Source organism: Mastomys coucha, unplaced genomic scaffold (genome assembly GCF_008632895.1).
Source record: "Mastomys coucha isolate ucsf_1 unplaced genomic scaffold, UCSF_Mcou_1 pScaffold5, whole genome shotgun sequence".
Classification (NCBI taxonomy): domain Eukaryota; kingdom Metazoa; phylum Chordata; class Mammalia; order Rodentia; family Muridae; genus Mastomys; species Mastomys coucha.
The window spans coordinates 53,665,277-53,679,112 of NW_022196911.1; the positions used below are offsets into that span (position 1 = coordinate 53,665,277).

The window sequence follows — 13,836 nt, forward strand, 5'->3', positions numbered from 1 at the left end:
ACACAGCACACATACATGAGGGTCTCATAGAGCCAGGTGTCTGAGCAGGAGAGCTTTGTCACAGCAGGAACCTCACAGAAGAAGTGGTGGATCTCCCGAGATCCACAGAATGGGAAGTTCATGGTGACTGGAGTGAGCATGAAGCCATCTAAAGATCCCAGGAGCCAACAGACAGACAACAGGAGGAGACATGCCCTGTGGTTCATGAGGACAGGATACCGGAGTGGATGGCAGATGGCCACATAGCGGTCATAGGACATGGCAGCTAGAAGGAAAAATTCTGACCCTACTAGTGTCAGGTAGAGGAACATCTGCATGCCACAGGCAGTGACCGAGATCTTGTGGCTCATGAGGACCTGGTCCATAAGCATCTTGGGCACAGTGACAGAAATATACATCATGTCCATGAGGGACAGCTGGCTGATAAAAAAGTACATGGGTGTGTGGAGGTGGGTGTCAGAGAGTATCAGCAGGATCAGGAGGGCGTTCCCAGACAAGGCCATCAGGAAAACCACAAATATGACCACAGCAAGCAGGGCAGGGTGTTTGGATTGACTGAAGAGTCCCACCAGGGTGAAATCTGACTGTGTAGTGTAGTTGCTAATCCAGGTTGTGATGTCCATGGGTGTCTCCTAGGCAACCAAGAAGCCTTGAAGTTAGTGACTTCCTATTGATAAGTGCACACATGTACTGTGCTGAAAAGTCCCCTGGCCTCTATATCTGAAAATGATAATCTTCCTATAATTCAAGGAACTTAACAAAGTAAGAATTCACAGGTGTGGTTACAGCCATCGCCACTCAGAGTAGAGCTGCCACAATTCAGGGCCAAATCTTTCCTGATGACAAATGTGTTCCCTATCAACAAGTTTTTCAAATTTGCGTAACTATTTCATTACTAACAAAAATAGTGAAAACAAACAAACCCTGCAAAAGTGAAATTTAAACACATAAACAAGTGAACACATTATTAAGTACATAAATGAATATGTAAGTTATTATTCGGAACCATTGCAGAAGTGCTTCTAATATTAACACAATATGGGACATGCTCTCCAGTTTAGCATTCATTGAAGAGTGTGCTTTTAAAGTAATATAGTCCAAGATCTAGTTGAGTTATGCACACAGCCCATTTAAAACTGAATTTGAACTGTTCCGTACCTTTTTTGATAGATAAATGCTCTCTAAATGTACATTCATATAAATATATTCATATGAAAATATAGATGCAACAATTACAAGTAAGATGTTTTCTTATTTAACACCTGTTAGACAGAACTAATTGAAAGTCCCACTTTTTCTGGTCTCTGCTTCTGCAGGTTCATCTCCTCACAGGCTGTCCATTTGCTCTAAGCCTCAGCAGAAGTCTGAGGGTTTAGCAGTCACTGCTTATTGCCAGGCCAGGCTGTGGCAGCAGCATTTCTGTGAACTGTCAGCCACTTCCTCATGGAGTCTGAGAAGCAGGGGGAACACAGCCCTGAGCTGTTCCTGAGAGCAGTTCAACGTTCTCTCCACCTCACACTCACAACCTGCCTCTATGTTACATGCTGAGGAAAATTCAGGGACATATTAACCTTGATTTCACTAAACAAGGGTAGCCTATGTCCATCTATTCCAGGAAAATAGTATGTAAATGCAAAATAAGGTTGACGGTTTCAATAGGTACAATAGTAAGAAACAGCATCAAGCAGAATGCACCCAGCCTTCCTGAGGAGGCTCAGAAATGCCTTCTCCACAAGTAAAGAAGAGAGATTTTTAAAGTTTTTTTTTTTTTTTTAATTTCTAAACTGGTAACATATTTTGATTTCTCTAGCAATAGGAAGAAAATGAAATGTTAACAATAGTTACAAGGGAGGAGCTGCGAGATAGTAGTCACAAATCTCTGGGATATTTTATATAACAAAGGCACAAAAGCAAAACTGTTCTGGAGCCCTAAGAGTGCCACATTCTGACCAACCTGCTGCTGGTGCAGAGAACACAACCAGGTTCTTGATGCCTTCGGATAAATGCCAGACAGATTTGACACCTATGGGAGGAGATGGGCAGAAATAGAGACAGAAAATAGAATGAGAGATTGGGTGAAACAAGATAGATTTACATTTTTACAAAGGAGTATGCATGAAAAGATACATCTGTTAAAAGTTTAAGCCTTTTAAAGTTCATTTTATGTTTTCCTGCTGACCCAGTTTGTAGTTTTTGACACAGTAAATAAAGACCAAGGAAGTCACAGACTAAGAGAAGCCCTGAACATTTTCTGCTGGCTGAATGGAGTTCAGGAGGCAGGTGAGGGGCAGGAGCTGTCCTGGGAAGGTCAGAGCTCTCTGGTAAGTGGGGACCACTGGCATCAGTGTCCCCAGGCAGCAATGAAATCAGGAATGTGGTGTCTGCAGAAGGATAAATTTGCAGTTGTGTTGTACTTATCCATGCTGTGCCATTTGATGCCATGTGAACAGCTTGGTGCATTGTTAACCCTTTGTATTACTAATAGTGAAGGAGGAGCCATACAGAGCAGCATCCCAAGCCAGCAGCATTCCTGAGCCATCTTGCTGCTTCCATAGGATTCAGCATGTTTTCTTCTCTTTCATAGGAGAAGGTCAGGGTCTCAGGCGTCTGCCTCACTTCACACAACCATTGACAGAATGAGTTCTTACCCTGTGAATAGGCAGAGTGGGCACCTGCCTGGGTTCTATGACAAACATTACCTCTCCAAGAATGTATATTTTGAATTTCTGTTGCCCACTGTCTGCTTCATATAATGGAACATGAATAAAATTAAGACAATTGTTTTTGCATTATTCTAACCTTCAAAAACTATGCACACTTGAAATTAAATAAACTACCCAGAAGACAGTTTTGAAAATGAAAGCCTTGTCATATGAATAATTAAAAATGAGGAAGGGTGGCTGTGGTGCCAGATTACTTCAACAATTCTAGTATTTGTGAGTCTGAGGCAGGGCGATTACCAATGTAGTCAAAGCATATCTTGTTTGTTTCTGTGTATGTGTGTAATGGGGTACATATTGCTTCATTCATATCATAGAAAAATTCTCAATAATGAAATACTAGAGGGAATTCTTAGGTAGAAGCCGCCTGTGGTAGTGTACGCCTTTAATCCCAGCACTGGCAGGCAGAGGCATTGAGATCTGAGTCTGAAGCCAGCTGGTCTACAGAGTGAGTTACCGGACAGTCAGGGCTCAAAAAAAAGAGGAGGAGGGAAAGGAAGAGGAAGAAAAGGGGGAAGAGGGGGAACTTTTTTCCTCCCTATAATAAATAAGACAGTTAAGAGTAAAGGATAAAGGAGATTTTGTAAAGAAAGAACCGACTGTCTAGTGAGCACCCTGTGCCGTCAGACTCTGCTGTCAGGTCCTACTCACCGTCAGATGCAGCTGCAGCTGTAGCCTGGGCCGTGTGGACCAAGGCACAGCAGCTGGTTAAGTGCACAAGGAACAACAGCCAAGTGACGTCATCCCTGGATGGACTCTGCTCGTTCCCAGATAAAGATTTTGTTAATAACTCCCTTCTGGGACTTTAAAGGAGAATGCAAGAGCCAGGGTTGCTAGCACATATCTCTGCTAAACCAGATTTACTCTTCAGTTGGTTATAATGGGAAATCATAGCCTCTCTTAACAATAGTCCTAAATATCATCATTATAAATAAGAAGCAGCCCCTACAGGAATCAGTTATTGTATGTCTGGGACTTTGTTCACTGTGCAGAATTCTTTTTTCCCAACCCAATTACTCTCTCTGTTTATATATTTATATAGCCTTCCAGTAGCCTTTGTGACATGTTATCTTTCATAGGTGTGGACTTGAAAGCTTGGGGTTCAGTTGCTAGGCTGTAAACATTGGCCCTTACAGTACATGGCAGGCTAACCCCAAGCCCTCATCCATCCTGTGCCATCTTGCCACCCCTCACCCCATCATCCCTGGGTTCTGCTGTCAGTCACAAACCATATTCTTTACAGTTGCCTTCAGTGTAAATGCTTGTTTCATTTTAAATAGAGACCTGAAAGTTACAGAACAATTTATAAATACAAATGACTTAGATGAAAATGTAAATCTTATCTATTTTGGGTTTTTTGTTTTGGTTTGGTTTGGTTTTTTGGTTTTTCTTTCTTTCTCTCTTTTTCTTTTCTTTTTTTCTTTTTTCTTTTTTTTTTTTTGAGACAGGGTTTATCTGTGTAGCCTTGGCTGTCCTGGAACTCACTCTGTAGACCAGGTTGGCCTCGAACTCAGAAATCTACCTGCCTCTGACTCCCAAGTGCTTGGATTAAAGGCGTGTGCCACCACTGCCTGGCAAAAATGTAAATCTTGATATTACCCACAACTGAGAAAAAAAAATCACACATTGAATGTCATACCCTTCCACAATCTGCAGACAATTGTACAGACACAGTGAAGTACACTGTGTAGTCGGAACTAGAATACACAGGGTGAAAGACAGAGCCAACTCTGCACTGTTGATCTGCAGCCAAATTGTTCTGGACCTTTTCTGAATGCTAAAGGTTTCTGATCACTTTCCAACAACATGGCACTGTTCATGTGCCATCCTCTGGTCACACTGTGTTCAGTGTTTATCAAGCCACAGGCCACTTCCTGAACTCAGCCCTCTCAGACACTCAAGAATTTAGCGTGCAGATGGAACAGTGTCCCGACTCCTTTCACACTTGGTTTAAGCGCAGCCCTGGGTGGGCATTGGCAGGGGATGGGGAAAGAAATGGCTTCCTTCCCTGTAGTTGCTGGTCTTGGGCAGCTGCATTAAGTTTCATTGACAGAGGCTCTGTGGGACTCCAGGCTGTGTCCAGTACTTAAGGCAGCTGATTAGCTGTTGTGAGAATACAGATGTCTCAGGTGTTGCAGGATGTCAGGGCAGGATCTTCAATAGTTTCTGACTATCCCACATCTAATGCACAGTGAGGCGTACAAGCAGCTGTCAGGGTGATAATATTCCATCTCAATGTCACCAGCCTGCCCCATTCTGTGCATAAAATTCTCCAGCTTGAAATAGGAAGACTTCGAAGAGTCCTAGAAACTGACTCATGAGGATCTCTTTTGGAAAAGGGGAAAAATTAGTGTCATCAAACAATCAAATCTTATGTAATAAAAAATGATAAACCCAAGCTAAAATACGGACAAGTCATAGAAATATAATAGAATCAGAAATAGATATAACTGAAGCTTATGCACAACACAATCTCCCCACAAATACACAAGGTGAACCAATAGTTAATGGAAATAACAAATCTATGTCACCAGTCACAGGGGGAGCCAAAAGCCTTTGCAAGAGACTCTGGGCAATGTCATAGGAGCCACAATATGGAGACTATGCTGGCATGAGTTTTGGGTGATCAGTGTGTGAGTTTGTGAGGTTGCTTTAGCTATCACTCGCCCAGACCTAAAAGATAGTCCTGATAACCTGAGCTTTTCAAAAAGTCTTGGGGTTTTACTGCTGTGAACAGACACCATGACTGAAGCAACTCTTATAAGGACCATGTAATTGGGGCTGATTTAGTCTACTATCATCAAGGCAGGAGCATGGCAACATCCAGGTAGTCATGATGTAGGAAGACCTGGGAGTTCTACATCTTATTCCGAAGGCAAACAGAAGATTGACTTTCAGGGAACTAGGATGAAGGTCTTGAAGCCCTTTCTCACAATGACAAACTCCCTCCAACAAGGCCACACCTCCTAATAGTGCAATTCCCCGGGCCTAGGGCATTCAAATCATCACAAAAGGTCAGTTTAAAATCAAAAGGACCAAAGGATTGAGTTTATATCCACTCAATCAGAAATCTGCCCCTCAAACTACAATTACCCCAAATGCAGATGCCTGGATGCCAGCCCAAGAGCACAACAAAAACTTTGAGGGTGATATGCCACCACCATGGCCCAGCTACACTACTCCAGCAGGCCTGACTATTCTGACACAGGTGAAGTTCCCAGAAAAAGCTCTTAAAACAAACTTTATGAAGATGGTTAGGTCTTTAAAGAGAGAACAAGTAAATCCCATTAGAAAAGCCAAGACAGTCAAGGAAATCAACCAAACAGTTGAAGGATATGAATAAAACTGTTCAAGACCTGAAAGTGGAACTTGAAGCAATAAGGAAAACACAAACAGAGGGATTTGTGTCAGGAACTATGCATGCAGGCATCACTAACAGAATACAAGAGACCCAAGAGAGAGTCTCAGGGGTCGAAGATAAATAATCAATATACCAAATAGATAGAACAAAGAGATGATATTAAAAACTGCAAGGGAAAAAAAGATCAAGTAACATATAAATGAAGACCTACTAGAATTACATCTGACTTCTCAATGGAGAGTCTCAAAATCAGAAGTGCCTGAACAGAGAGAGGTCCCCAGTCTGTATGAAACCAGAGATAACAGCTGAGAGATTATATCCCACAAAATTTAATGAGACTATAAGCACCCTGACACTCAAACCACACAAAGATTCAACAAAGAAAAAGAATTACTGATCAACTTCCTTTATGAATATAAATATAAAAATATTCAATAAAATGCATGCAAACTGAATCCCAGAACACAAAAGAACCATCATTCACCATGACCAAGTAGGCTTCATTCCAGAGATACTAGGATGGTTCAACATTAGAAAACCAGTTAATGCAATTCATGAAATAAGCAAATAGAGAATAAAACCCACATGATCTTCTTACTAGATGCCAAAAGAGCTTTTGACAAACTCAACACCTTGTCATGACAAAAGTATGGTAGAGATTAGGGATTCAAGGCACATACCTCAACATAATAAAGGTTATTCACAGCAACAAGCCTATAGCTATTGTCAAATTAAATGCAGATAAACTCAAAACAATACTACTAAAATCGAGAACAAAACAAGGCTGTCTACTCTCTCAATATCTACTCAATATAGCACTTAAAATTCTAGCTAGAGCAATAAAACAACTGAAGGAGATCAAGAGGACACAAACTGGAAAGGAAGAAGTCAAAGTATTGCTATTCTCAGATGGTGTAATAGTATACATAAGTGACCCCAAAATTTCTACCAATGAACCCCTACATCTGATAAACCCCTTTAGCAAAGTGGCTGGATAAAAGATTAACTTTTAAAAAAAAATCAGTAACCCTCCTATATATAAAAAATAAAAGTGCTGAGAAAGGAAGCCGAGAACCACCTTTCACAATAGCCGCAAATAATATAAAATGTTTGGAGTTAACTCTGATCAAGCAAGTGGAAGATATGATAAAACATCAACCCTTTGAAGAAAGAAGTTGGAGATGATACCAGAAGATGGAAAGATCTCCCATTCTCATGGACGAGTAGGGTCAACATAGGCCATGCTACCAAGAGCAGCCTACGGATCCAAAAGCAATACATATCAAATTATCAACATAATTTTTGTAGACCAAGAAACAACAATACTCAATTTCAAATGTAAACAAAACAAAAACAAAAACAAACAAACACCACAGGATCACTAAAACAATCTGAACAATATAAGAACTTTTGGAGGAATCATCATCCCTGATTTGAAGCTGTACCACAGAGCTATTGTCATCAAACCCATTGAGGTATTGGTATAACAGTAGACCTATTGATGAATAGAATCAAATCAAAGACCCAGATATACATTCACACATCTATGGACAACTGATTTTCTGATAAACAAGCCAGACAGACACGTCTTTAACAAATGGTGCTGGTCTAACTGTGTGTATGTACGCAGGAAATACAAATAGATCAATATGTATCATCCTGTACAAAACTAATGTCCATGTGGATCAAAGACTTCAACATAACATCAGATACACTGAACCTGACAGAAGAGAAAGTGGGGAACATCCTTGAATTCATTTGCACTGGAGACAACTTCATAAAGAGAACATAGAGAGTGTACACACTTAAATCAGCAATTAATAAATGGGACCTCATGAAGCTCACAAGCTTCTCTAAGGAAAGGACACCATCAACAGGACAAAACTTCTATCTTTTACAATATCACAATAGAGAAGCTGAAGAGAGAATACTGTATCTTGTTCTTTATTTTTATCCAATTTCAAATTATCAAGAAAGTACACAGAATTATTGTAATATGCCAATTATGTCACTCAATCTCTTGATAACTTTGCTAACCACTTTTCTTTCAACTCTCTATGTTTTATCAGTTTCACACATCATGTGAAATATGACATGACTTTTGATTGATGAGATTAATGACACACAAAATTAAACATCCATTGCTGACTTCATAAAATGTAATATTCACAAACTACATATAAAGGGTCTGAATGTGCAAGAAGTATATCAACGAAGAAATTTTCAGATTACAGAAATAGTTCTTCAAAAAGGGAAGAATACGAAATGGGACATGATGGATTAGGAATAACTTCAGCATGAGATCTGGATCAACAGATGTGTAGAGACAAGGAGAAGAAATATGCATTCCAGATTACTTTACTATTTCTTGGAAGGGGGTGCTCACACCCAACAATTTCTTCATAGCCTCTGTGACATTCTTATTCCTAAAACTATAAATTAGTGGGTTCAACAGAGGGGTGAGTATGGTGTAAAACACAGACACCACCATGTCCTTCTCAGGGGTGTGGAGGGAGGCAGGCAGCATGTAGGTATAGACAGCAGCGCCATAGAAGAGGGTGACCACAGTCATGTGGGAGGAGCAGGTGGCAAGAGCCTTCTTCCTGCCCTCTGCTGAGTTCATCCTGAGAACAGTGAGGAGGATGGATGAATAGGAGCCTGAAATGACTGTCACAGGGATGAGAATCATGAGCACACAGCACACATACATGAGGGTCTCATAGAGCCAGGTGTCTGAGCAGGAGAGCTTTGTCACAGCAGGGACCTCACAGAAGAAGTGGTGGATCTCCCGAGATCCACAGAATGGGAAGGTCATGGTGACAGGGGTGAGCATGAAGCCATCTAAAGATCCCAGGAGCCAACAGACAGACAACAGGAGGAGACATACCCTGTGGTTCATGAGAACAGGATACCGGAGTGGATAACAGATGGCCATGTAGCGGTCATAGGACATGGCAGCTAGAAGCAAAAATTCTGACCCTCCTAGTGACAGGTACAGGAACATCTGCATGCCACAGGCAGCGGCTGAGATCTTGTGGCTCCCCAGGACCTGGTCCATAAGCATCTTGGGCACAGTGACAGAAATATACATCATGTCCATGAGGGACAGCTGGCTGATAAAAAAGTACATGGGTGTGTGGAGGTGGGTGTCAGAGAGTATCAGCAGGATCAGGAGGGCATTCCCAGACAAGGCCATCAGGAAAACCACAAATATGACCACAGCAAGCAGGGCAGGGTGTTTGGATTGACTGAAGAATCCCACCAGGGTGAAATCGGAAAATTGTCCAGTGTAATTGTTCATTTAGGTGGTGATGTCTATGAGTGTCTCCTAGGCAACCAAGAAGCCTTGAAGTTAGTGACTTCCTATTGATAAGTGCACATGTGTACTATGCTGAAAAGTCCCCTGGCCTCTATATCTGAGAATAATAATCTTCCTATAATTCAAGGAACTTAACAAAGTAAGAATTCACAGGTGTGGTTACAGCCATCGCCACTCAGAGTTGAGCTGCCACAATTCAGGGCCAGATCTTTCCTGATGACAAATGTGTTCCCTATCAACAAGTTCTTCAAATTTGCATAACTATTTCATTACTAACAAAAAATAGTGAAAACAAGCAAACCCAGTGAAAGTGAAATTTAAACACATAAACAAATGAACATATTATTAATCACATCAATGAATATGCAAGTTATTCTTCGGAACCATTGCAGAATTGCTTCTAATATTAACACAATATGGGACATGCTCTCCAGTTTAGCATTCATTGAAGAGTGTGCTTTTAAAGTAATATGGTCCAAGATCTAGTTGAGTTATACACACAGCCCATGCAAAACTGAATTTGAACTGTCGTGTACCTCTTTGTTTTGATAATGAATGCTCTTTAAAGGTACATTCATATAAATATATTCATATGAAAATATAGATGCAACAATTACAAGTAACATGTTTTCTTATTTAACACCTGTTAGACAGAGCTAATTGAAAGTCCCACCTTTTCTGGTTTCTGCTTCTGCAGGTTCATCTCCTCACAGGTTGTCCATTTTCTCTAAGCCTCAGTAGGAGCCTGAGGGTTTAGCAATCACTGCTGGTTGTCAGCCACTTCCTCATGGTGTCTGATAAGCAGAGGAAACACAGCCCTGAGCTATACCTTAGAGCAGTTCACTGTTCCCTCTACTCCACACTCAAGCCTGCCTCTGTGTTAGATGCTGAGAAAAATCCAGGGATTCGTTAACATTGTTTGCACTAAACAAGGTCAGTGTCCACCTATGTTGGGAAGATAGTACAAGAATGTGAAGTAAGCTTGAAGGTTTCAATAGGTACAGCACAGTAAGAAACAGAATCAGGCATAATGTACCCAGCCTCAGAAATGCCTCTCCTTCATGTACTTTTAAGACAGGAGATTTTTAATGTCTGAACTAGTAGATACTACATTTTGGTAGCTTAAAGCAGTAGGAAGAAAATTAAATCTCTCTCTGAGATGTTATCAATAGTTTCAAGGAAAGGGTTGTTGGGACAGCAATCAGAAGTCTCACAACATTATATCTATGTCAGGATTCTAAAATTAAAAACAGAAAAGCAAACCTGATATTGAAGTCTTAAGGAGCCATATTGTGCCCAAGCTGCTGATGGAGCAGAGAGGTTCTGCCAGACAGATGTGAGACCTATGGGAAGGGACTGGTAGGATAGAGACAGGAAATAGATTGAGAGATAGGAAGGAACAAGGTAGAGTTCCATTTGACAAAGGTATGTTTGTGAAAGGAAACAGATCTATTTAATAAAGTAAGCTTCCCGACATTCACCTTATGTTTTCCTGCTGGCTCAGATTGTTTGTGGACACAGTGAACAAAGACCGGGGAGGAAGCCACAGGCTATGAGAAGCCCTGAACACCTTCTGGTGGCTGAGTGGAGGCCAGGAGGCAGGTGAGGGGCAGGAACTGTCCTGGGAAAGTCAGAGTCCTCTGGTAAGTGGGGACCACTGGCATCAGTGTCCCCAGGCAGCAATGAGATCAGGGATGTGGTGTCTGTAGAAGGCAAGGGATTAACAGCTCTGTTGTTCTTACCCATGCTGTGCCATTTGATGTCATGTGGACAGATTGGTGCATTGTTAACCCTTTATATTACTAATAGTGAAGGCAGAGCCATGACAGAGCAGCATCTGAAGCCAGCAGCATCCCTGAGCCACCCTAGTGCTTCTGTAGGATTCACCATGTCTTCTCTTTCATAGGAGAAGCTCAGGGTCTCAGGCGTCTGCCTCACGTCAGACTACAACTGACAGAATGAGTGCTTACCCTGTGAATAGGCACAGAGTGGGCACCTGCCTTTGTTCTATGTGAAACACTACTTCTCCAGGAATGTATAGTATGAATTTATGTTACCCACTGTCTACTTCGTATAATAAGATTAAGATAGTTATTTTTATGTTTTTGTAACCCTCAAAATAAGCCCACACTTGAAATTAAACAAACAACACAAGACACGGTTGAGAAACCAATGCATTGTTGTATGAATACTTAAAAATAGAGGAGGAAGGATGGGTGTGTCGGCAGATGCCTACTACAGTCCTAGCACTTGTGAGACTGAGGTAGGGGGATTACTAATATAATCAAGGCAAGACTGGTATGTGTGTGTGTATGTGTGTGTGTGTAGGACACTAGGTAGTGGAGAGACCTTGTCTCAAAAACACGAAAACAAGTTAATTAAAGTCAGAACATAGTTGGCCTAATTCATTAATTTTAAAAATAATTCAGTAAGAAAATACTAAAGGGAAACTTTAGGAAGAAGCCAGGTGTGGTGGCACATGCTGTTATGTCTAACACTCAGGTGACAGAGTCAGGTAGATTTCTGAGTTCGAGTCCTGCCTGATCTACAAAATGAGTGAGTGCCAGGAGAGCCAGCCACACACAGAGAAACCCTATCTTAAAACAAACAGAAAAAGTCAGAGTTTCTTTTCTTCACATAAAAACGATAATAAAGAGTCAAACAAAGCCCAGAAATAACGAACGGACTGTCTAGTGAGCACCCTGTGCCATCAGACTCTGCTGTCAGGTCCCACTCACCGTCAGATGCAGCTGCAGCTGTAGCCTGGGCCGTGTGGACCAAGGCACAGCAGCTGGTTAAGTGCACAAGGAATAACAGCCAAGTGACGTCATCCCTGGATGGACTCTGCTCGTTCCCAGATAAAGATTTTGTTAATAACTCCCTTCTGGGACTTTAAATTAGAATGTAATTAAGAGAGCCAGGGATCCTAAAAGAAACCTCTGCCAAACCTGATTTACCCTTCTGTTTTATTATAGTGGAAAATCACATTTTAACAATAACCTGGAATATCATGATCACAAATAACAATCTGGTTCAACCTGAGTCAGCTATTGTATGTGTAGGCTTTTGTTCACTGTGCAGAATTCTCTCTCTCCTAGAATTCTTTCCCCCTCTCTCTTTCTGTATATGTGTTCATATAAACTTCCAGTGACTTTTGTGACAGGTTGTTTTATATAGGTGTGGACTTGGAAGCTTGGAGTTCAGCTGCTGTGTTGTAGACATTGCCCCTTATAGTTTATGGCAAGCTAAACCACACAAGTTTATCATTCTTCATGCTCCATCTTGTCCTCCCCCGACCCCATCATCCTGTGTTCTGCTGTCAGTCACAAACCATATTCTTTAGAGCTGCCTTCAGTGTAAATGTTCATTTCCTTTTCAACAGAGACCTGACAATTACAAAACATTCTCCAAGTACAAATGCCTGAGATAAAAATGTACATATTCATATTACAATCAGCAGAGCAAATGGGACACTTTAAAAAATCACTCCTGGCCCTAAGATGTAGATATGTGTGATGTGTCCAAACCGGAATAAAACAGGGTGGTAGGTAGAGGCAACCTCAACCTCTTGATCCTACAGCCAAATTACTCCGAACTTTGTCTGAATACTAAAGGTTTCAGATCCCTTTCCAAGAACATGACACTGTTCCCATTCCATCTCTGGTCACACAGTATCCTCTGTTCACCAGGCCATACACTCGAGCTCTGCCCTCTCTGGCTCTCAGTACATTAGCCTGCAGATGGAACAGTGTCCTGACTCCTTCCACACTTAGTTTGAATGCATCCCTGGGTACACATTGGCATGGAGTGGGGAAAACAACGGCATGCTTTCCTGTTGCTGCTGGGCTGGGGCAGCTGCATCCAATGTGGGCGACTTAGGCTGTGTAAGTCTCCAGGCTGTGTCCAGCACCTAACAAAGCTGAGATAATATTGTTAGGACACAGCTATCTCAGGTGCTGCTCGCTGTCAGGGCAGAGCACTGGTAGGTTCAGAGTATCCAGCATCTAATGCAGAGTGAGGGGTATATGCAGCTGTCAAGGAGACAACCTTCCACCCCAGTGTCACCAGCCTGTCCTGCAGATCATCACTCCTGTGTGACCAAGGTCCTACATGAACTTCTCCAGATTGAAAGGTGAAAATTTTGTAGAGTCCTGGAAAGTGATTCATGAAGATCTCTGTTGGAGAAGATGAACAAAAATAAGTGTCACCATGCAATCATATCCTACGTAATAAAAATGTGATAAGCCCATGGTACAATGTGGAGGAATCATAGAAATGCACTAAGAACAGAAATGGAAATAACAGAAGCTTGTTCACAGTGTCATCTGTCATGGACACAGAGAACTTGCTCCCTTGTTCTGTGGGGAATGTGCTCTTGCTACCTATGCACCTCACCTGCCCCTTCCTGAAGATAATTTGATAGGAATCTTCCTTCC

At 41.6% G+C, this 13,836-nt stretch overlaps 3 protein-coding genes across 3 annotated transcripts in view; all 3 read right to left on the reverse strand.

Annotated features, from left to right (window-relative positions):
- The window catches only part of LOC116078668 (olfactory receptor 2T29-like), a 5,252-nt gene extending 3,930 nt beyond the window's left edge, over positions 1-1,322 (reverse strand). Inside the window, exons 1-2 of the mRNA XM_031354019.1 lie at positions 1,293-1,322; positions 5-632 (exon numbers count right to left, since the gene is read on the reverse strand). Coding sequence (XP_031209879.1) covers positions 5-632; positions 1,293-1,322 — 658 coding nt within the window. The remainder of the gene's footprint in view (positions 1-4; positions 633-1,292) is intronic.
- Positions 1-3,390, reverse strand: part of LOC116078869 (olfactory receptor 2T29-like) — a 44,170-nt gene extending 40,780 nt beyond the window's left edge. The window contains exons 1-2 of the mRNA XM_031354231.1: positions 3,372-3,390; positions 1,955-2,023 (exon numbers count right to left, since the gene is read on the reverse strand). The gene's annotated coding sequence lies outside the window, so the exon portion shown is untranslated. The remainder of the gene's footprint in view (positions 1-1,954; positions 2,024-3,371) is intronic.
- A 4,959-nt stretch (positions 3,391-8,349) lies between these two features.
- LOC116078871 (olfactory receptor 2T29-like) lies at positions 8,350-9,418 on the reverse strand. The gene has a single exon (XM_031354233.1). It carries the CDS (start codon positions 9,380-9,382, stop codon positions 8,435-8,437), a length of 948 nt encoding a protein of 315 aa, XP_031210093.1. The 5' UTR covers positions 9,383-9,418; the 3' UTR covers positions 8,350-8,434.
- Positions 9,419-13,836: the final 4,418 nt, after the last annotated feature.

Bases quoted from the DNA above. Each gene is read 5' to 3' on its own strand.
- LOC116078871 (XM_031354233.1), bottom strand. From the start codon at position 9,382: ATGAACAATTACACTGGACAATTTTCCGATTTCACCCTGGTGGGATTC.